General features: G+C 57.3%; 3 protein-coding genes across 9 annotated transcripts in view; 1 reads left to right on the top strand and 2 right to left on the bottom strand.

Moving 5' to 3' along the window:
* Nucleotides 1-1624, bottom strand: part of TLN1 (talin 1) — a 35372-nt gene extending 33748 nt beyond the window's left edge. For 2 of the 3 annotated variants that reach the window (XM_086769879.1, XM_086769881.1), the window contains exon 1: nucleotides 1528-1589. The gene's annotated coding sequence lies outside the window, so the exon portion shown is untranslated. Of the gene's footprint in view, nucleotides 1-1527 lie in introns of all 3 variants that reach the window. The other variant, XM_086769880.1, reaches the window with a different exon arrangement.
* Nucleotides 1625-2076: 452 nt separating this feature from the next.
* Nucleotides 2077-10608, top strand: CREB3 (cAMP responsive element binding protein 3). Of its 3 annotated transcripts, none has more exons than XM_086771278.1 (11): nucleotides 2077-3170; nucleotides 3494-3552; nucleotides 3868-4005; nucleotides 4088-4361; nucleotides 4578-4690; nucleotides 5999-6091; nucleotides 6663-6769; nucleotides 8195-8263; nucleotides 8422-8506; nucleotides 8644-8725; nucleotides 9147-10608. In XM_086771278.1, the coding sequence occupies exons 3-11, from the start codon at nucleotides 3868-3870 to the stop codon at nucleotides 9503-9505; spliced, it is 1320 nt and encodes a 439-aa protein (XP_086627404.1). In that variant the 5' UTR covers nucleotides 2077-3170; nucleotides 3494-3552; the 3' UTR covers nucleotides 9506-10608. The 3 variants fall into 3 exon arrangements, with proteins under 3 accessions (XP_086627404.1, XP_086627405.1, XP_086627403.1); XM_086771279.1 differs by lacking the exon at nucleotides 3494-3552 and adding an exon at nucleotides 7452-7500 and having other exon boundaries at nucleotides 9147-9381; XM_086771277.1 differs by lacking the exon at nucleotides 3494-3552.
* Nucleotides 10609-13818: 3210 nt separating this feature from the next.
* Nucleotides 13819-18768, bottom strand: LOC104475136 (avidin). 3 transcript variants are annotated; one of them, XM_086770855.1, is made up of 4 exons: nucleotides 18685-18756; nucleotides 14558-14768; nucleotides 14330-14462; nucleotides 13819-13884 (listed from the first exon to the last, which is right to left on the bottom strand). In XM_086770855.1, exons 1-4 carry the CDS (start codon nucleotides 18754-18756, stop codon nucleotides 13851-13853), a joined length of 450 nt encoding a protein of 149 aa, XP_086626981.1. In that variant the 3' UTR covers nucleotides 13819-13850. The 3 variants fall into 3 exon arrangements, with proteins under 3 accessions (XP_086626981.1, XP_010124490.2, XP_010124492.1); XM_010126188.2 differs by lacking the exon at nucleotides 18685-18756 and adding an exon at nucleotides 15298-15467; XM_010126190.2 differs by lacking the exons at nucleotides 13819-13884; nucleotides 14330-14462; nucleotides 14558-14768 and adding exons at nucleotides 16935-17101; nucleotides 17375-17495; nucleotides 17866-18079 and having other exon boundaries at nucleotides 18685-18768.
* Nucleotides 18769-20387: the final 1619 nt, after the last annotated feature.

Here is a 20387-nt window from a genome sequence, read left to right as displayed (position 1 = left end):
TTGGCCAGAATCTCTGTACACAGCCTCTTCTGCATCCTTAGCGAGCCAGCCCTCAGGCACAGGACACCAAAAGCAGTGCTTGGGGGCCAGCGGGTGCTCCCACAGCCTCCAGAGACCACCAGGTACCCCAATCCGGGCAAGAAACTTGCATGCCACTGTGCCACCAGCCAGGCAGAAAGGTGAAAGTGACAGGAGAGCACAGACAGGTTTCAGGGGGCATTTCTCCACCCAGCAGTCTGCAAAGTTCAGCTCCAAAAATAAGGGCACCCCACAGGTCCCTGCTCCCTCTTCCCCAGCCTTCCTGCTCCCCTTCCTTGGATCTGCTGGGATGTGTCACTTGGGATGCACTAAACTTCCATTTTTGCCATTTGGCGAGCAGGCTGTGCACTCGGTCCATGCTCCCCATGCACCATCGCCTGCTCATTTAGCACTTGGAGCTCTTTGGACCCTTTACCATTCAACCCATGGGCTCTGGCAAAGCAAAAGATCCCAAAAATATGTCCCCTCCCCTTCTCAGCAGTGAGGCTCAGGGAGAGTGAAGAAGGGAGTAAACAATTATTTCTACCAAATATGGGTCTAACAGCCAGCGATGAAGCCACGGCAGAAGCATGTAGACATCCTGCCGGCAGATTCAAAGGCTGGGGAGCTTGCAGGGGTGCGGGCAGGATTCGTCAGGGAAGAGGCAGAGGATGGGGCAGGGTTTCCCCTGTCTGGATAGCTGCTCCAGCTGGGGCACGATGGGGACCCATGCTTCTCCCAAATGGAGGTCAGCCCTGCCCCACAGCACACAGCCCAGAACAACACATCCTACCCCAGCACCCCATCTCGGGGGGCCACAACCAGCTGTCTGTCCCGGGACGATAGGTGCAAGCTGCCAGGGTGATTTCCCCCCGGTTGCGTGGCGGCCACGGGGAGCGTGTCCTCCAGCGTCCCCACCCAAAACTGCGCCGCAGGCTGGAGACACCCTTCCCACCCGCTTCCCCCCCGCGTACAGCAAGAGTAAGCAGGAAGGGGAAAGCTTCGCCGCCAGCCCCAGAGCTCACAGCCCCGGTTGGAGGGACCCTGGCCGCTGCCAGGCCTCTCCCACTCGGTCCCCGGGGACCCCCGGTGCTGGCCCGGGCCCGGCCAGCAGAGACTTTGGGCCGAGGCCTGCGGCCGTGGCGGTTATTTTGGGGCAGGGCTGCGATTAACGGGGCCAGGCCCGGCCCAGCCCAGCCGTACCTGCCCGCGCTGCCGCAGGGCCTTCAGTGGGGGTCGGTGCTCGGGTACCACCGGCCCCGGGGGCGACGAGGCGCGCCCCCAAACCAGGCCAAGGCGCGACCCCCGGCAGCCCCTGGGTCAGCGCAGAGGGAGAAGCCCCGGTAGGAACGGAAAGGCTGCTCCCCCCCCAGCCCCTGCCGGTAAACGGAGCGGGGGGGAGGGGGCTCCTACCGGGACATCCGTTTCCGGCAGGTCCCCAGGACCCTGTGACCCGGCCCGCACCCTTTCCCGGTTCCCGGGCCCCGGTGTCTCCTCCCGTCCCCGTACCTGTGCGCGGGCAGCAGCAGCGCGGCGGCCCCGCCGAGGCTGTGCGGAGCGGAGCGGAGCGGGGCGGCACCTCCCGCTTCCCGCCCCACCGCCCCCCGCCGCGCATGCGCTGGGGCTCGCCGCGCCGCCGGGCGGCACGGAAGGGCTCGGCACCGCGGGGCTGCGCTGCGCTGCGCTCCGCCCGGTCCCACCCCAACATCCCGGACCCATTCCCGGGGCTACGCGTTAGCTCGGTACCCGCGCAGCCCGGCCCTGCGCCCCGGGGCTGGGCACAGCTCTACAGCGCCCGCGCCCCGGGGCCGTGACTCCGCGGCCTCTGCCCTGCCCGGACCCCGCCTTCATCGCCCACGGCCACGACAGCGGCGGCCGCAACCGCCGTCGCGCGCGCACGCCTCCGCCGAGCCGCGCGCTCCCGTCGCCCACGCGCCCCCTTCGGCCAATGGGCGCCGCCGGGTACGCTCCCGGGAGGGGCGGGGCGGGGCCTGCCGGGGAGCGCGGGGCCTGCTGGGGGGCGGGGTGACGTCACCGCTGGTGCCGTGGAAGCGGCGGGGCCGGGTGGCGCCGTGCTGAGGTGAGGGGCGGGGCAGGCGGGGGTCCGCGACCACCGCACGCCGCTTGCCGGGGCCAGGCCGAGCCACGCCGAGCCAAGCCGAGCCGAGCGCTGCCGGGCAGGGGAGAGCTGGGTGGCCCGGGACTGAGAGCTCGCCGGTGGGGCCACCTGCTGCCTCCGGTCCCGGCCCGGTTCCGCGCTGCCCGTCCCCCGCAGGCCGGGGCTGTGAGAGGCCTCCTGGCTCCCCCCGGGCAGGTGTGTGTGCAGGCCGCGGGAGCGGTTTCTGCACCTGTCACACTTCCCTCCGCCTCCCTTGCTGCTGTCCCCTCTTGTCCTGTTCCTCCCCTTGCTGCCTGCCCGCCGCCCGCTTCTTAGACCGAAAATCCTCGCTGTCGGCGGAAGCAGCGGGCCCTGGCGTTGCCCGGGCTCTGCCCAGCTCCCCTTCCTCTCCCTGCTCTGCTCTCTGCTCGCCGTGCTGGCAGGGCCGCCCCCCACACCAGCTCCCTGCCCCCAGCCGCTAGCGCAGCAGCCCTGTGGCTGGCATCTGCCCTGGCCTTCTATTTTGGGGTGGGGTTTTTTTTTTGTTTGGTTGGTTTTTTTGAGGGGATTTGCTTGGTTTTGGTGGGTATTTTTTTGACTGCGACACCTGTCAGCTTAACAGTGCTCACAGGGAAGTGTGACGGGTGCCCCCGCTCTGAGTGAGCAATACTTTGGTTCAGGCATCACCGACGAGCAGGCCTGACTGATACCAGCCTTGTTGTGGAAACCGTGAGAACAATGCGAGGCCGCATCTTCTCAGGGACTAAGGAGTCTAGGCCACATCTTATCAGGAGATAACAGCACCGGCCCCAGCTGGGACTAGGCAAAACTAAAACAGCCACAGCTGCACGCCTGCACAAACACCAAGGGGTGGGTTTGACTGCGAGGCCATCACTTTACGCTATAAATGCCTGTAGCCCTCCCTGAGCCCACTGCGCTCTCCTGCATGGCAGCGGGCTGCCCGGCAGCGATCCTCCCTTCAGCAGAGACGCCTCTCAAGGTTACTCCTCGAGGCTGAGAGACACTGTGCCCGGCATCTGACAGCTGCTGCGAGGTAAGCGGCACTTAACATTTGGCCTAAAATTATATTGTATGCTAGTGATGTTTATATACGTGTGTATCCAGCTATAGCTTAATTATTAGAAGTGTAGTGAGTAGCAGTTTGACCACTATCTAAATTTTTCTTTAGATCATCATTAAAATAATTACCAAATTATGTTTAATCAGTATTCAGTTATCACTTAATCACCATTTGATTACCATTTAGTTTTAACTCAATCATAAATTAATTATCATTTGATCATCATCTAATCATTAATAAAACACTTTTAGTTAACCCCATGACAATGATTTCTCTTAATAATTTGCCTGTGACAGGAGGCCTCCCCCACCGGCTGCACACTGGGGGTACGGCATCTTTGGGCTTCAGTGCGACGGTAGGATCTTGCATGCTTTCACGTCAAAAAGTCAGGGACCCTTCTGCCTTCCCTCTCCTTCCTGCAGCTTTTGTGTTCTGGCATGGCTCCTGTGACTGCGTCCCAGTAGTCTGGTGGGGAAAATGGTGTGGTGGGGCCATTGGTACTGGTATAACAGCCTTGTCGGGGAAGTGCTTGTGGGCTGGTTGTGGCTGCAGGGACCTGGCAGCTGTAGCCATTGCACAGGGAGACTTTTTCCCTATGGGCTGTGGGACATCTTGAAGGAGTGCTGGTGTCTGCCCTGGTGACTGCGGTCACTTTGGGTGTCTTGCTCAGATGTCGTGCCCAGAGGAACTGGCTGCCCTGGTAGATGAGGACCTGCTGGACTTCCTCCTGAAGGATGATGCTCCCTGCACTGAAATCCCAGGGGAGGAGAATGATCTGCTGGAAGACTGGGGCCTGCCAGAGTCTGAGGTGAGTTCTTTGGGAGGAATCGCTGCTGGGTTGTGGTTCAGGAGGTTTGACTCACTGCTGAGTAAAAGCTATTTCTCTGCAGCTCCTGGGCAAGGAGATGGATGACTTCATCAGCTCCCTGCTGAGCCCCTTTGAAGACGAACCAGGCTTGCTGCAGGGTTATTCGCCTGCTGGTAGTGACAGTGGCATTTTTGAGGATCAGCATGTGTCCCATAGCTCCAGCAGTGAATCTGTTGGCAGCCCTCAGAGCTCAGGTGTTGTGCAGGTTGATCACAACTATTCCCTCAATTGGGATTGGCCCGGGCTGGGAAGCATGAGGTCTGAAATGACAGGAGGAGATGTTTCCATTGACCTTGGTAAGTGATGTGTGTGGGCTCTTTCTGTCCTGGCTACAGGAGAGGAGCAGTCCCACATTGCAGCTTTTTTTTCGGGTGGGTGCCAGGCAGTGATGGAGAGCGACAAATTTAGTGGCTTTCTGCTGCTGTAAAATTGTGATTTTATGCTACTCAAAGCTGGCTGGTCAGGTGCTGCCTCACTGAGGCCCAGTGTTTGACTCTCCTCTCCTTTCCCAGGGATGTGGACAGGTATGGAAGGCACAAGCAAGGCACTGGAAGAGAGCTCCACTTTCCCCATTGCTGTTGCTGTGGATGCTGAACCCCAGTTTGTGCCTGAAGCCATCATGCAGGTACTGACTGTCATGCATGTGAACTCCAGCCTTTGCTTCTGGCTGTACCTCCCTGTCGTACTTTAGCCCTGCTTGGGACCAGACTACGCAGTCTCTCTCTCATTCCACCCATCCTCTGAGGGAACAGGGAGAGATAATATAAGAAAAAGGCTCGAGGTTTGAGATAAGGACAGGGAGAGATCCTTAAAGTTACCATTATGGGCGAAACAGACTCGACTTGGGGAAAACTATTTGCTTATTATTAAAACCAAAGCAGGATAATGAGAAAGAGAACAAGATAACCTACCCCTCCCTCTTCCCAGGCTTAACCTTATGTTCAATTACCTCTACCTCCTTCGTCCCTGGCGTGGCACAGGGTGGGAATAGGGAATGGGGGTTCTGGTCAATTCATCACACGTTGCTTTCCGCTGCTCCTTCCTCCTCGGGGGAAGAACTCCTCACATTCCTCCCCTGCTCCAGCATGGGGTCCCTCCCGTGGGCTACAGTCCTTCCTGAACTGCTCTGGCATGGATCGTTTTTCCATGGGGTGCAGTCCCTCCAGAACGGCTGCCCCAGCGGGCCCTCCACGGGCCACAGCCTCCTTCAGGCACCCGCCTGCCCCGGCGTGGGGTCCTCCCCGGGCTGCAGGGGGATCTCTGCTCCTCCGTGGGCCTCCATGGGCTGCAGGGGCACAGCCGGCCTCACCATGGGCTGCACCACGGGCTGCAGGGGAATCTCTGCCGGGAGCAGCGTTACTGCTGTCCCTCCTTCTGCACTGACCTTGGCGTCTGCAGCCGTTCCTCTCACCAGAAATTCTTCACAACCGCCGGGCCTAGTTAGGCTCAGTCGGCCGCCCGGCGGGAGGCCAGAGGGTGAGGGCTGCAAGGCCCACAAGGCTTACACCTCCCCCTCTCTGCCCTGACTCAGCTTCTTCACATATTCTTCTTTTTTTTTTTTTTCTTTTTTTTTTCTGTTTTCCCCTTCTTAAATACGTTATCACAGAGGCGTTATCAGGGAACATTCTGTCACCAATTGACTCAGCCTTGGCCAGCAGCGGGTCTGCCCTAGGCCCGGACGAGTCCTCTGGACAAAGGGGAAACAACTTCCAGCAGCTTCTTACAGAAGCTGCCACTGTAGCCCCCCTCACTAAGTAAAACCAGGACACTCCCCTTCGCTCCTGACTTGGCTCCTCTGGGGCATATCTCGGAGGAAAGCGTGATGCTGTTTTGGGAGGGCTGATCCTGGTTCTGTGTACTTTCTGCATGCCCTCTCTGCCCTGGGATGGACCCCTTTTGCATTCTCAGTGGGTGTGTTTTTGCTGTTTTCTAGTCCAGCTTCCCAAAGCTGGTCCTGACAGAGGAGGAGAGGCAGCTCCTGGAGAAAGAAGGTGTTTCTTTACCAACCTGTCTACCACTGACCAGAGTGAGTCCTCGCTACAGCCTGTCACTCCCAAACAGACTTGGACCACTTGAATGCTTCAGCCAGAGTAGGGATGTGAAAATACAGGATGATGCCTTGATGAGAGTGGTGGTGCGCAGGTGCTGTGTTCAGGGCAACGTGCAGCAGGGCTTGGTGTTCTCCTCTTCCTTTCAGGGCCTGGGGAGTGTCCATGTGCACGGCAACCTCACTTGGCTAATCATGTAGATGCAAAGAGCAATGAGACCTGGCTGCTGTTGGTCTCCCCACTCACAACTGCCTGCAGGGAGGCAGTTATACCAGAAGTGCCTCCAGCCTACTTTTTCCCACTTGCCTAGTGGCTTGTGGGCTGTGTGCCTTTCATCTCCCCTTAGGTCTGCCTCACTTTTGCTACACTGGGGAAGTTGCTGGCTGCATCAGCAGGCCAGTTTGCCTTTCAGCTGCTGCAGTTCATTCACTGGTGTGGGAGGGACAGAGGACAAAAGCACACGGGCTGAGTGTTGAGATGTGTGCAGGGTTTGTGAGGGCTGCATTGCCAAAGCCCTGGCATGCTGCTAACGAGAAAAGACCCTTGCAGGCTGAAGAGCAGGTTCTGAAGAAAGTGCGTCGGAAGATCCGGAACAAGCAGTCAGCCCAGGATAGTCGTCGCAGGAGGAAGATCTATGTGGATGACCTGGAAAACAGGTATGGGCACACAGCAGTGTCACCTGATACTGAGGGGACAGACAGGTTCTTTTAGGGGTCCTTGGCAGAATGATGACAGCACTAAATCGCAGTTTCAGTTAAAGCTTAATGTTCTTAATGTACTCTTATTAGTATAGCACAGAATTTATGATTTGAACAGCACAGAATTTCTTCAAGAAGAATCAGCGTAGTATTATCTATAAACAGTGTAATATAGAATTTATGGTAAAACATAATTTATAATAATTCTTAATCCCCTAGATCCTAATAGAACTTCAATTAAGATTTCTAATCAGCTATAACCTAATACAACTTAACTTACGATTTCTAATCACCTAGACCCTCTGCAGATTGGGTCAGATCTTAATACATTATTTGCTATGTCAATATAACAATGATAATCTAGACTTAAAAATTATATAATGGAATATATTTTGGTACTGTTATGTTAATGGTTGGACTTGATGATCTTAAAGGCCTTTTCCAACATAAACAATTCTATGAATACAAGTCACTCCCTCAGTCACGGGAGGACGATGGTGGAGGTCCCTGCCTGGGACGGGGGGTCCCGGGTCTCGCTGTCCAGCAGCAGCTCAGGTCCAAGTTCCCCCTTAGGACTTGTAACTGCTTGATTCTATGGACAGTGCTCTGTGTGCTGTTAAGCTTCCCTGCTCTGTGACAGGGTCGTCAGCAACACCGGGCTGGCCGTGTGCCTGGGACGTTCAAGGCTGGTAAGGAAGGGAGTAACCGGCCTGGCGCCCAGGGACCTTGAGACTGGTAGGGAGGGGAAGAAGAAATCTGTTTGGTTTGTCTACTTGGTGCACAGGACCTTCAGGGCCTGATAATGAGGGGAAGGGAACGAATGCGTGACCCTGCTCGGTCCCAGAGAAAAGCTGCTCGCCTCCTATGGCATTAGTTGTGCTAACTGCATTGCCGGGGATCGGGAGCTGGGGGTACCAGTCTCAAGCAGCTGTGCGGTGCTGCTGCTGGGATCTTGCCACCCTGGGCAGAAAGTGAGGTCGACCCTGTGGGGCAACAGCTCTCCTCAGAGGACTCAGGAGCTCAAGGCATAGCTTGCCCTGCTCTCTTATGCTTGGAGATGGCCCAGAGCTTGCTCTGTTCAAGCCAGGTGCTAACCTGCCAGGTCCAATGCATTCTCCAGGTCAGGCTAGTTTGCAATACAGCCTGACATTGTGGGTCTGCAGGGCTGGTGTGCCTTTAGGAGCGAGCATCCCTATGGATTAGTCTGGTGCTTCTCTGTGGGACTGGGCAGGGCTCATCCTTCCCCAAACCTGATGAGATCCCTGGTGCATTTTTATCTGTCCCAGCCACCCAGAATTGGTGGCTGATTACCTGATGAGAGAGGCTGGTGAACTAACAAAACCTCTCTGTTTTTCTCCTATGCTGTTCATCTTTCCCGGGAAGGGTGGCAGTCTGCACAACTCAGAACCACCAGCTGGAGAAGAAGGTGCAGCTGTTGCAGAAGCAGAACATGTGAGTTCTTGTTGTTGGATGTGGCAGGAGATGTGGTGGGGAAGGCTGTTCCTCTTCTTGGGATTGTGGTCTGTCCCTGCCTGCAAAGGAGGAGGAGGGGAACGTACAGATCTTTGTTCAGCCGACACAGCAAATCAGCATTGCTTGCTGTCCTGCAGGTCACTGCTGAAGCAGCTGCGGAAACTGCAAGCCATAGTGAGACGATCCACAACCAAAACTACCACAGCAAAAACCTGCACCATGGTGAGTGGTTTCAGTCGCAGTGTCCGTGAAGGGGTCTCTGCTGCCCTTGTAAGTCTGGGAGCGAGGCATTTGTTGTGGCTGGTGATGCTATCTATGTCCTTTGCTGAGGTGTGTGCTGATCTTGTTTCTGTTTCCAGGTCGTGGTTCTGTCCTTCTGCCTCATTCTCTCCCCAAGCTTCTGCTCGTTTGGGAGCAGAGAGCCGCAGCTGGAGCTCAGAGGTGAGTGCTTGGGGGCTGAGGCATGGCTCCGAGTGAAGTGCTGCCCTCGGGGGCAGAGCACCTTCCTCAGAGACAGCCTGAACTCTGGGGCACCTCCAACCCAGCAGCCCCTTGCCTCGGGTCACCACTAGGTTTGGCTTTGCTGTCTCGCCCCAGCTCTGGACTCTTCCTCAGCACTGTTGCAGAGGCCTGCCTTGGGGCAGGGCCAGGGGCGGTACAAGAACTGGAGGGATCCAGTCCTTTTTGGAGCACAAGCTGTGCTTGTGCCTCGCAGCTGTGCAGCATCCCCTCCCCGCCTTCCCGGGGAGGAGGCAGCCCTAGTTGAACAGTTTGTTCCCTCTCATGGGCTCTGGTGGTCTGTGCTCAAAGCAGGATGGCCAGAGGGCTGGGAATGACAAGGCTGGCTCCACGTCTCTTGCAGTGCTGTCACGGCAGATCCGCGAGGTCCTGAACCAGGTAGCACCTTATGTGCAGGAGAACACTGCGCTGGAGGGGTTCAGCCCAGAGCCTGAGGACCCCTCACTGTTGGGCAGCCTGAATCTATCATGGGAAGAGGGGCAGAGAACACCCAACCCCGATCTCAGATCTTCTTTCAACAGCAACTCGTCCTCTGACCCTGTGTCGGCAGTGGCCTCCGAGCTGGGCCCTCCCCAGCCTCAGGAGCAGCGCTCCCAGAGTGACTCTTTGCAGGAAGCAGTGGTGTGGAAAGCCAAGAGGCAGGAGTGGGTGGAACGTGCCGTCAGAGTTGTCATCCAGCAGCATCGTGCCGATGAGATGTGACCACCGCTGCCTCTCCTGCCTTTTGGGGTGATGCCAGGCACCCTGCCAGGCAGCGACAAACAGAGCTGCATTAACAGATAATCTAGCAAAGCAGATTCTTCTGAATACTCTCCCGATTGCTGGCAGATGAGGGGGTTTACTAGGGAGGGATCGTTTTAGGGTTGACATATTCTGACACTTGGTAAATCTATAGCAGGGCTTTTATCTGAGATGGGGTATGAAACTCTGGGAATTTTGCTATGGCTGCTGACACAGCCTGCAGCCTGGGGTGCATCCTGTGGCTTGCGGGGATGGGCTGTGGTATGGAGGGTGAAGGCGGTTGCGCCTGAAGTGCCCGTACTTGGTCTGACTGGATACAGTTGGTGATGGAGGCCGCTGCCATGCTTCTTCCTTGCCCAGGTGGAGGTGAACAGGCTGGGTCCTGCACTTCTTACTGTGTCTGGTGTCCGCAAGCATCTGTCCCTTGTCCCTTCCCTCTAATTCTACAGTGTTGCCTGATTTCTAGGTGTGAGATAGCGACCTGACCTTCAGTGCCCTCACAGGGAGTGGTCCTGCCATTGCAACAGACCCTGTCTGTCACCTGTTCCTGCTAGCTTTTGAGCCATGGGCACAGCTCCTGGCCTGGCTTGAGAAGGTAATGTGGAGTCCTTCCCAAGCTGTGTGTACTGTTTTCCTTCCACAGGGGTTGAGCTTTTCTTATCCCACAGCCCTGGGAGTGGGGATTCTGGGCCTCCGGGAGAAAGGATGCCTTGAAGTGGACTGCTGAGGGGGCGTGGAGCAGAGAGCAAGCAGAGCTGCTTGCTATTCTGAAGGCTTCCTGGCCACAGGACTGTTTCAAGGCTGTGTCCTCGTGTGCCCAAGCTTTGCTGCGCTGGCCAGTGACACAGTCAGCTGTCTCTGATTTCTCCCCAGGGCTGAGCAGAAACAGTTTGAGCTGGTGCGCGGTGTCCTTCCTGGACAGCTTAGTAGTACCTGTTGAGCATCTCTCCTTGTCCTACTTCAGAGCACTTTATAGAATCATAGAATAGTTTGGGTTGGAAGAGACCTTTAAAGGCCATCTAGTGCGAGCCCCCCCCCAGATAATAATTTCCTTACTAATAATGTGTAAATGTGTACTAATGGTGTGACTGTGTCCTCTGTGGTCGTTTTGGTGAGGGGCTGGGCTGCTGGGTGGGGGCTAAGGGGCTATGCCAGGGGCTGAGAGCGTTGTGGGAGGAACCCAAGGGAGGTTGGGGGGTGATCACTCTTGCAGCCTAATGAAGGGAAACGCACGCTGCCTTCCCTTCCTGTGGCTGCGGCCGTGCAGAGGGGCCTGTTGAGGCAACACTGCAAGTTTGCTGAGCAGCTGCTCTGCTCTCACCCCACTTTGAGGGTGTGAAAACACTTTTGAAGCGCTTTCAGAGTCAAGTGGATGTTGTGAATGCCCAGCACCCACGTGTGACCTGCATGCACCCAAGGCCCTGCGGAAGTGAGTAGCTTCCCCAGTAGGAAGCGTGAGGAGCTGGTGTCTGCCCCCACTGCTGCTTTCGTAATGAGGAGCTGCACAATCGCAGGAAGCGGAGCAGAGGCAGGGTGGTGCAACAGCCCTGTTGCCGGTGGCCACGGAGAAGGTCCTGCCTGCTGAGTTTAGTTGGAATCCCTGAGTCTACGGGAGGCACTCTAGCAGACCCTCAGCTTGGAGCCCAGGGTGGGGTTTGGGGGCGTGGGAGCCCAGCGGGGCGGTGGGTGCAAGCAGCACTGCGCTTGTAACCCACTCAGGAAGTGAAGGGTGCTTGTGCAGACGAATGAGATACAAAATTGAACTTTGTGTCTCTGCCCAGCGAGGAGAGATAGCCAAGGGGTGGCAGCAGAATGCTTCTAACAGGATCCGGTAGCAACTCTACCGGGCAGCCACCCATCGAGCATTCTCAGGGAACCGCTGGACCTTTTTTTCCCAGGAGCCGGTGGCAGGAAGATCTAGGACCTCATCCTCACTTTCCTTTCAATTTTTTTTGTCGTTCAAGGCCGGCTTGTGCAATGCCAGGGATGTCACCTGGAGTCCCTGGCCCAGCAATAATTGATATCGTATGAGTCATCCGAAATAAAACATGGTGGCAGGGAGCGGCCACCAGAGCCAGTGTTTGGCCAGGAATGATGGGGTCAGCACTGAGCTCTGCAGCAGTCTGTCTTGCTTGGCCAAATGTCAGGAAGGGAGATAGCTGTGGGAGAGCGCGCAGGGAGCCAGGCAAGAACAGCGGGCTCCTCATGAAACACAGCCAAACACACGCTCCTGCTGCCAGGCACTGCCTGCACCAGCCAGCGCAGCCCTTCTGTGCAGAAAGCTTGTGGCAGAACCTGGGATATCACAGAGCCCAGAGCTGGTCCCTGAACTGCGCTGGGGATGTGTCTGCGGGCGGTTTTGCGGATGGTTTCTCTACGGTCTCAGCCCACACTGCCGCCAGGCTGCTGTTTTTCGTTGCTTTCTGTGTTCTCGTGTGAGTCCCACAGCGGTCAGCTCTGAGCTGGCGAGAGGAAGGAAGCCTAGCCTGGGCCTCATGCATTGGGTTAAAGGGCAGCAATGACAAAAATGCCTGGAATTAGTCCTTTGGCCAAGGAGGTTCACCTTGTTTCCATCAAGCAGAGGAACAGGAGGAGCCTTGTCTTTCTGACACTCTCCTCCTCGCCATGAAACTTATTTCCCTTGCACGCTGCAGGGATCAGGGTGCAGGCTGTGTGTGCATCAGCGCTGCTTGCACGCATGCACCGCCCTGCACTCTGGCCGAGGTCAGCGTTACAGACCCTGCTTGTCATCCCCACCGTGTTCCCTCTGTTATTCCAGAGGTCAACCCGTGTCCCACACATGTCCTGGCAGGTGCCTGCATCAGCATCGTGGGAGCATGCCGGCAGACCAGAAACATGAGCCTTTCAGAGCAAAATATTCTGCTTGGCCCTCGGCAAATCTTGTATGGGTGTTGCCAAACAGAAAACTTCTCTTTTTTGCTTGGTGACTCCCTGAGTTTTGGTAGTCTCCTTTCTGCAGTAGTGATGTATTGAAAGTTACAAAAGCATAAAATAAGATTTGCCTCCTATTGCCATGCAATAGGGCTATGTGGCTGGTACAAAACACCTCCAGCTCACAGCTTTAAAGGAATCAGGTTTTGCTTTTCTTTAAAGAAATAGGTGTTTCTTGGAGAGGTGGGAATTTCAGTCAGTAGCAGAAGTAAGACAAGCCCTCCTTTTCAAAGGAAACCTAAACCCTGTGTCAACGTCTATCCTGTTTTTATCCACTAGCACCAGCTGCTGGATATTGGTGGAAACGGAAAACCTAGGAGAAATAATACGAGCACCCAGTTAAAAAAGCAGCTGGGAATACAGCCATGGAACCACCGCCTTCCTCCAGCTCTCAAAACCAGGCACCTCAGCCTTGGTGCTGCTGAAGCCCTAAGGGAGCTGGTCATGTCCGGACCTCCTTTGTCCAGGTGTCTGCGGCAGTATGCAGAGAGGTTGGGCTGGGAACTCCCCTAAAAAACCTAGCTGGTGCCCAATGTATCCCTTCTCTTTTCTCTCTCCCTGGCCACAAGCTGTGAAGCAGGGGCTTGGCTGGAGACCCCTGCATGTACATTACGTGGGGGACCTGGCTGTGCCGAGGGGTCTCTTTTGGGACCAGCTGTTTGGGAGCTTTCCCCACCCCTGGGACAGGAGGGCGGTGCAGGCAGCCACCGCAACACATCCGTCAGGCCTGGGAACGGGAAGCTGCTGGGGTCTGCAAAAGCCATTTGCAACTGCGCCATGCGTTCGAGTGCCAGAGAACCTTCCTCGTCTCCGCTCACATGGGGAGGGCGAGCTGCCCGGAGCCTGCCCTGCAGCCCTGGGACGTGCCACCTGCAGCGTCCTGTGGAGGCTGCCCCTCATCCCACCACCTGGACCCAGCCCGGGTTGCCCTGCATCCCCCAGGGGTGTTTGGGAGGGGATATCTTATCCCATAGGACAAATTCCCCGCAGCACAGCAGTAGGTTTTGCAGGTGCAGTGTACAGGGAGGGGACATGAGAGAGCCGCCATCCCCAGGGACACTGCTGCCCTTGGCGATGCTGCACGAAGCCTCCCCGTGGGAGTGTGGCTGCAGGGCAAGACAAACCCCATGGGTTTGCAGCAGGGTGGAAACCAGAGCCAAGATCTGCTTCCCCACAGAAACCCTTTATTTTGCGCCGGGTGCCCAGCCTTCATGCTGGGCTGAACTTGCCTGGGAAAGCATCAACCTGCGGGCTGAGACCTGCTGCAACACAGCACGTCAGCGCAGGCAGAGCCTGGCTGGGGGAAGCGCTGTCTCCTTGTGGTCCTGGGCCTCCCAGATCTTCCCACTCGCTGTTATTTTATCCGGGTGAAAACGCTGGTGCCAATCCTGCAGGAAACTCCAAATGACTGTGGCTGACCCAGCCAGGGTCACCCACACTGTGCTGGTGGGTACAGAGGGGAAACCCAAGGGGGAGCACTGTGTCCCCCACTGCCTTGCTGAGTGCTGAGTGGGATGCTTAGGGCTCCAGCAGCCTGTGGTGGAGGCTGCACCGGGTGCTGGCATCATGTCCTGCTCTGTCCCTGCTAGGAGAGTCCCAGGGCAGGATCTGGCTGGGGCAAGACCCCATCCTGGGGTCACTCACTATGGGGCACACCTGGGATGCAGGAGCTGGCCAGGTCACAGGGATGCTCCTTAGCCCCTGCTTGTCTCCAGTGACTAGCCCGTTTTGCCCTCCCAGTCCCACCATGCCTCTTCCCGTGGGATTTCTCCTCTCTCCAGCCACAGGGCACAGGAAAGCTCAGTATAGAGGTGGCTGGGACCTGGTGCTCACCGAGTGGCTTTCCAGTCCTCGGCGGGGCTCTCAGCCGCCTCTCGCATGAGCCAGAGAGTGTGCAGGGTCTCCTCCCCATTGGTGCCCACATAGCACTGGCCCAGGAAGGCAGTTGTCCAGGTTGTCTCCGAGTCTGGAAGGATCCAAGGAAGCATGAGGAAGCAAGTAGCCGCCCCCCTTGGTTCTGATGGCATCGCTGCTGTAGGGCAAGCACCCCCTTCTGCCTACCTCGGAGCTGCCAGTGCACGGTGAAGGAGAAGGTGGGCTGTGGGACCAGCCGTGCATCCTGCTGGGACCCCTTCAGTGGCGAGGCAAGGATCTGGGGATCACTGGCTGCAGATCCCGGCAGGTAGGAACCAGAGAAGCTGCCGTCCTCGCTGAGGATGGACACGACCATCCGGCAGCCAGAGTCACTCCGCCAGGACCCGGAGAGGAGACACTGCAAGGCCAGTGCTGTGGCTTGGGGCCAGGCAGGGAGGGCACCCTGCTCCCACCCTGCCATCCTGGCTCTCCTCCCCTATAGCTGCAGAGCTGGGGGACCCCGTGCAAAAGTGGTGCTACCGGCATTGCCACCTTGGTGCGGGCGTCACGCTCGCAGCGCGGATTGCCTTCAACTCGGCTGCTGCTCTGGGCCGTTTGCTGCTCCCATCCAGGGGGAGAGTGCTCCTTACTTCTCCATGGTAAAGCAAGGGGTGTGCAAGCTTTCCCTGCATGCTTGTTGGGAAATGGGGTTTCTCTGGAGCATGGCTCCATTTGTCTGTCTCTGGATGGATTTCCACAGTGAGGAGCATCCTTACAAGAGCAATCCCTTCCTCCCAGCCTCTCTGCAGCTTTTCCCAGTGCTAGATAGTGCTGGTCCCACCAGTGCCAGCATCCCAGCCCTGGTTCCCTGCTGAGCACTGCAGCCCCAGACCTCGGGATCTAGCAGAATGCCAGCACCATGTCCCCATTGCCATCCATCCCCGTACCTTCCTCTCTGCAAGGGCGACGCACGCTATCAGGGCCAGGGCGAGGACCTGGGCGAAAGCACTGTTCCTCATGGCCGTGGGGCTGAAAAAGAGCTCAGTGCCCTGGGCCCCTTTATAGGGCTGTAACTGGAGCCCCGTGGGCACGGTGGGCATCGGGCTGGCAGCCAACGGGCGGGTGGCCGGGTGCCCAGGACAGGACAGGTGAGGCGAGGTCTGCATGACCTGGGCAGCGCTGGAGAAATGTGAGGAGGAGCACGGCTGTGCGGAGAGGCAGGGTCATGGGCTTTTTTTTAAGGCCAAGACAGCCTGTAAAGCATCAACTTGGGAATCTGCCTCCTGTGCATTCAGGCTGGAAACTTTTCCCTGTTTAACCATTTAACGGAGCAGGCATTGTCCCTGCATTCCTGAGCTGCTGCTCTGCTCGCTGCAGTGCCTGGAGCAGCCCTGGAGCTGTGAGCAACTGAAAATTAAGATGGGATTCAGCTGCAGCAGTGTCTGGGGCACTGGATGGCAGCAGGGCTGCAGCGTGCATGCCGAGGGTGGCAGAGTCCTACCCTGGGATGTCACTGCTCAGTGCCTGCCGTAAGCCCCTGCACACCCCAGGACCCCACTGCTGCTCAGCACCTCTCCCTCTCGTCTGGATGGCCTCAAGGGCTGGGGTGAGCAGAAAAGACCCCTCTCCTAACACATCACTTCTCCTTGTCACTTTTTGCAGTCCCAATCTCGTGAGTTTACCAAAGTGGCCTTAGAAATATCCCCCCAGGGGATCTCTTGCTCTTGCTCTGGATGCCATGCTCCATCCTTTTGGCCTGACACCAGCCCCTGCCTTTCTGTGCTGTTTGGCAGGGACAAGCCGCCCTGCTTGAGGTGCCAGGGAGGTGGCAGCCACCACTCCGCATCACGGCAGGGTACACTGACCTCGCTGGGGCTGGGCCAGCCTCGAGGGAGCTAGCGTACTGACATCCCTGGGGGCTGAGATATATTTGTAATGCTTCTGCAAGAGGCTCCGTCTTCACCCATGAACCTGCCAAAAACTTTGCTTTGAAAGAGCTGGCTAAGCTTGGCAGGTATCCACAGAGGCACATAGAGCAGTACCGCAGAAATGCAGGGGCAGAGAAGGGTAAAATCCCTGGTTGTAACACAGAGGGACATGATGAGATGGGATGGGATGGGATAGATGGGACAGGGGCTTTAACTGAGCATATTTTACTTTGGGTGCCGTGCAGCACAAAGGAAGTGCTTTACTGACGTCTCACATCCACTGACGCTGTTTCCTCCATCACCCAGCCCTACGGGGAGTCCTGGGGCTGGAAAGGCATCTAGAGGGAATGGGTATGAAGGCACCGCAAGGAAAGCAGCTGGATTCAGGATGCTGATGCCATGTCTGCCACCAGCAGATGGGCAGGAAATGATGGTGCAGGGTGGAAGTTCAGGTTAGGAATGGATGGGAAATAAGCCCAGGGAGCTGGATAGGAGGAATCACAGGGGATCCAGATGTCCCCAGGAAGGGGCAGTGGTGGCCAGGAGATAGTGGCGAGCCCTCCCCTCTTCAGGAGTACCTGTGGGGGTAGAAGCTACCTCAGAGGGGGAGTGATAGCAGTTTTTAAAAAAGATTGACCACAGCTGACATGATTTAAAATTTTTTTAATGGGAGAGTCTGTTTTTTCTTGCCTTGGGGGGTCGAGTTGCAGCTGGAGTGCACCATCATGGGGCTGGCAAAGCTGTGTCCTCACAGGATGGGGACAAGCTTGGCAGGATCTTTCCTTTCGGGGTGTGTTTGCGTGTGAAGATGTTTCTGCCCACCCTGTGGGGAAGTAGAGAGTTCCTGTGGGAGAACTTGCAGGTATGACCCACTGCAAGGTGTCCCTAAACACCCCTCAACTTGCCCTGAGCATCTGCTGGGTACTTCTGGCCAGGACAAGCCCCTGGTCAGGAGGCTTTGGCATCCCCACTGCAAACCCACACTGGGGGGTTCCCAGGGGTAGTCCTCTCACCCAGGGGCATGCTTGCCCTCAGGGGTCCTGGGGAGGGCCCTTTTGTGGAGCCACTGCCCCCCACAACACCCCCCCCTCACTACCTCGTGGCTTTCCAGTCCTCCTCGAGGGACCCAACGGCTTCGCGCAGCAGCCACATGGTGGTCAGCGTCTCCTTCCCGCCTGCATCAACGAAGCACTGCCCCGCGAAGGCAGTGGTGGCGTCTGGGGGAAGCGCTTGGTGGGGGCTCGGTGGGGATGACACCCCTGCTCACCAGCTGCTTCCCCCTCCCCAGGGACCTGCCCTTCCCCAGCAGCTGCCTTGGGTGAACCAAGCTCTGCGGCACCACATCCCCCGTGCACAAAGGGGATCCAGACCCACCGTGGGCACAAAGACACGGGGTGAGGAGGGGCTGCCCTGTCTGAGCCCAGCGTTGCCCGTTAGCCCCGTGCCAGGCAGGCACTGCTGCCTCCCTCTGCTTAGCTGCACCAAAGCATCACCCAGCAGACTTCCCAGCAGAGGCAAAATCCTGCTGGCTACCCACATGGCTCCCAGTGCCCCCCTGGTACCAATCCCACATGTCCCAGCACTTACTGGAGAATTTGTCCCAGCGCACGGTGAAGGCAAAGGTGGGCCAGCCCCCCTCACCGGGCTGCTGCTGGGCACCCTTCAGAGGGGAGACACGGGCGCAGCCGCCAGTGAGGGTGACCTGCGTGAGGTATTTCCCCTGGAAGTCCCCATCGCCCCGCACCGCCGAAATCTCCATCAGCGAGTCCTGCTCATTCCTCCACAGCCCGCTGAGCTGGCACTGAAGGGACACAGCCACAGGCCCTCTGCCCCCGCACACGGAGCAGAGGGGGACCCCATCCCTCTCACCACCCTCCTGCTAGAGCTGCAGAGCCCTGCTGTGAGCGTGACTGTGGGGCATGGCTCTCCCTGTTCCCGATTTGGGGAAAATACTCTGCAGGTTCTGCTGAGCGGATGAAGCAGCAAGGCCAGGACATCCTGACCCATCAGCATGCGTGGTACCCCCAGACATAGACACCATGGGAGGGGATGCCTTGTGCACTGTACCCCCGTGCACAGACCCTGTGGGAAGGGATGCCTCATGAACGGTGCCCCTGAGCACAGACCCATGGGAAAAGACATCCCTTCTGTCATGTCCCAAACACGGATCCCATGGCAGGGGAAGCCCTGTGCATTGTGACCCCATGAAAGCAAAGTTTTGTGGAGATGGTGATTGGGTGGCTGGGGGTGACAGAGGAATCCCCCACCCATTACCTGGAGCAGGTGTTCACAAAGCTCTCCTGCTTGTCCCAGCCTAAAATGGCATTTAAGAGAGGACCCCCTGGCTGCCCACACTGCATCCCAGTGCCACATCTGCCACATCCCCACCACCACCCATCCCTGTACCTTCCTCTCTGCAGGGGTGACGCACGCTACCAGCGCCAGGGCAAGGACCAGGGCAAAAGCACTGCTCCCCATGGCTGTGGGGCTATGAAGTGCGCAACACAGCTCCCTCCCAGCCCCGTGCCTCAGCCCTCTTTATAGGGCTGTAACTGGAACCCCACAGGCACGGCGGGTGCCGGGCTGGCAGCCCTGAGTTTGGTGGCCGGGTGGCAGGGCGCCCGGGTGGCAGGGCGCCCAGGACAGGCGAGGCGAGGAGGTCTGCATGACCTGGGCAGTGCTGGAGGAACGTGGGGATCAGCACGGCTGTGCAGAGAGGTGGGGGCACGGGGATGGTTTGCACATCTGCTGTCCAAAGGGCTCTGCCAGTCCATTCCTTGCTCTGCCCACCCTTGGGGTGGGCACAGCCTGGTACTGCCCCATTGCTGCTGTCCCCGTGCTGCCATCCGAACACAGCGCTGCAGCAGGCACAGCCCACTGGACTGAAGGGTGGCGTGTCGGCACACAAGAGTTTGTCCTTGCGGCAGTGTCCTGCTGTGTGAAAAGTTTCTGCTGCTATTTCTAAGCTGTTTTTTTTTCTCCTGGTTGTGCTGGGCTTTCCCTGGGTCTGGGAACTGTGACGGTCACTGCGGTGGGAGCTCTCAGGCACTCCAGAAATAATCCATCTCATCAGTGCAGAAGGACTTTTCTGGAAGATATGTAGATATTAAAATTTTCTTGTCCTCGTGAAGGCGGGGATGCCCCATGCATGGTGCTTCCACGCACAGACCCCATGGGAGGCGATGCCACACACACGGTGCTTCAAGGCTGGGCAGGGTGCAGCTACACAGCAGAGCCCTGTCTGAGCCTTCCCAAGGGGTTCTTAATGGTGCAAGGCTGTAACAAGGATGGGTAGGTGGGCAGTGGTCCTCAGACCACCCGGTTATTGCACTGGAACACAGCACAGACGCCACCTCCAAGATACCTCTCCAACGGGGTGAACAAGTTACCATCCACATGAACTGTGGATGACAAATTCCTCCTGCAAGTGACAGAGGAGCTAGCGAGGAGTGCTATGCTGGACCTTTTTCTTATCAACAGTGTGGAGCTGGTGGGGGACGTGGAGCTCAAGGGCAGCCTTGGCTGCAGTGACCATGAGACAGTGCAGTTCAAGATCCTTGGGGCAGTGAGGAGGGAGCGCAGCAAGCTCTCTGCCCTGGATTTCAGGAGAACAGACTTTGGCCTCTTCAGGGATCTGATGGGCAAAGTGCCATGGGATACAGCCCTGGAGGGAAGAGAGGCCCAGGAAAGTCAGTTGATGTTCAAGGAGCACCTCCTCCAAGCTCAGCAGTGATGCATCCCAATTAAGAAGTCAGGCAAAAACGCCAGGAGGTCTGCACGGATGAACAAGGAGCTTCTGGAACAACTGAAAAACAAAAAGGAAGCCTACAGAGGTGGAAGCAAGGACAGGTGGCCTGGGAGGAGTACAGAGAGGTTGTCTGAGCAGACATGGATCAGGTTAGGAAAGCTGATTCACAGAATTACAGAATCTGTCCAGGGACATCAAGGGCAACAAAAAAAAAAAAGCTTTCAGAGGTATGTTGGGGATAAAAGGAAGTCTAGGGAAAATGTGGGCCCTCCCCAGAAGAAAGCAGGAGACCTGGTCACTTGGGACATGGGGAAGGCTGAGGTACTTGATGACTTTTTTTTGCCTCAGGGTTTTCTCTGAT

The sequence above is a fragment of the Chlamydotis macqueenii genome, chromosome Z, assembly GCF_036417535.1.
Source record: "Chlamydotis macqueenii isolate bChlMac1 chromosome Z, bChlMac1.mat, whole genome shotgun sequence".
In the NCBI taxonomy this organism is placed as follows: Eukaryota; Metazoa; Chordata; class Aves; order Otidiformes; family Otididae; genus Chlamydotis; species Chlamydotis macqueenii.
Note: the sequence above shows the minus strand (reverse complement) of the source record. Positions and strands in the feature narration are given on the sequence as shown.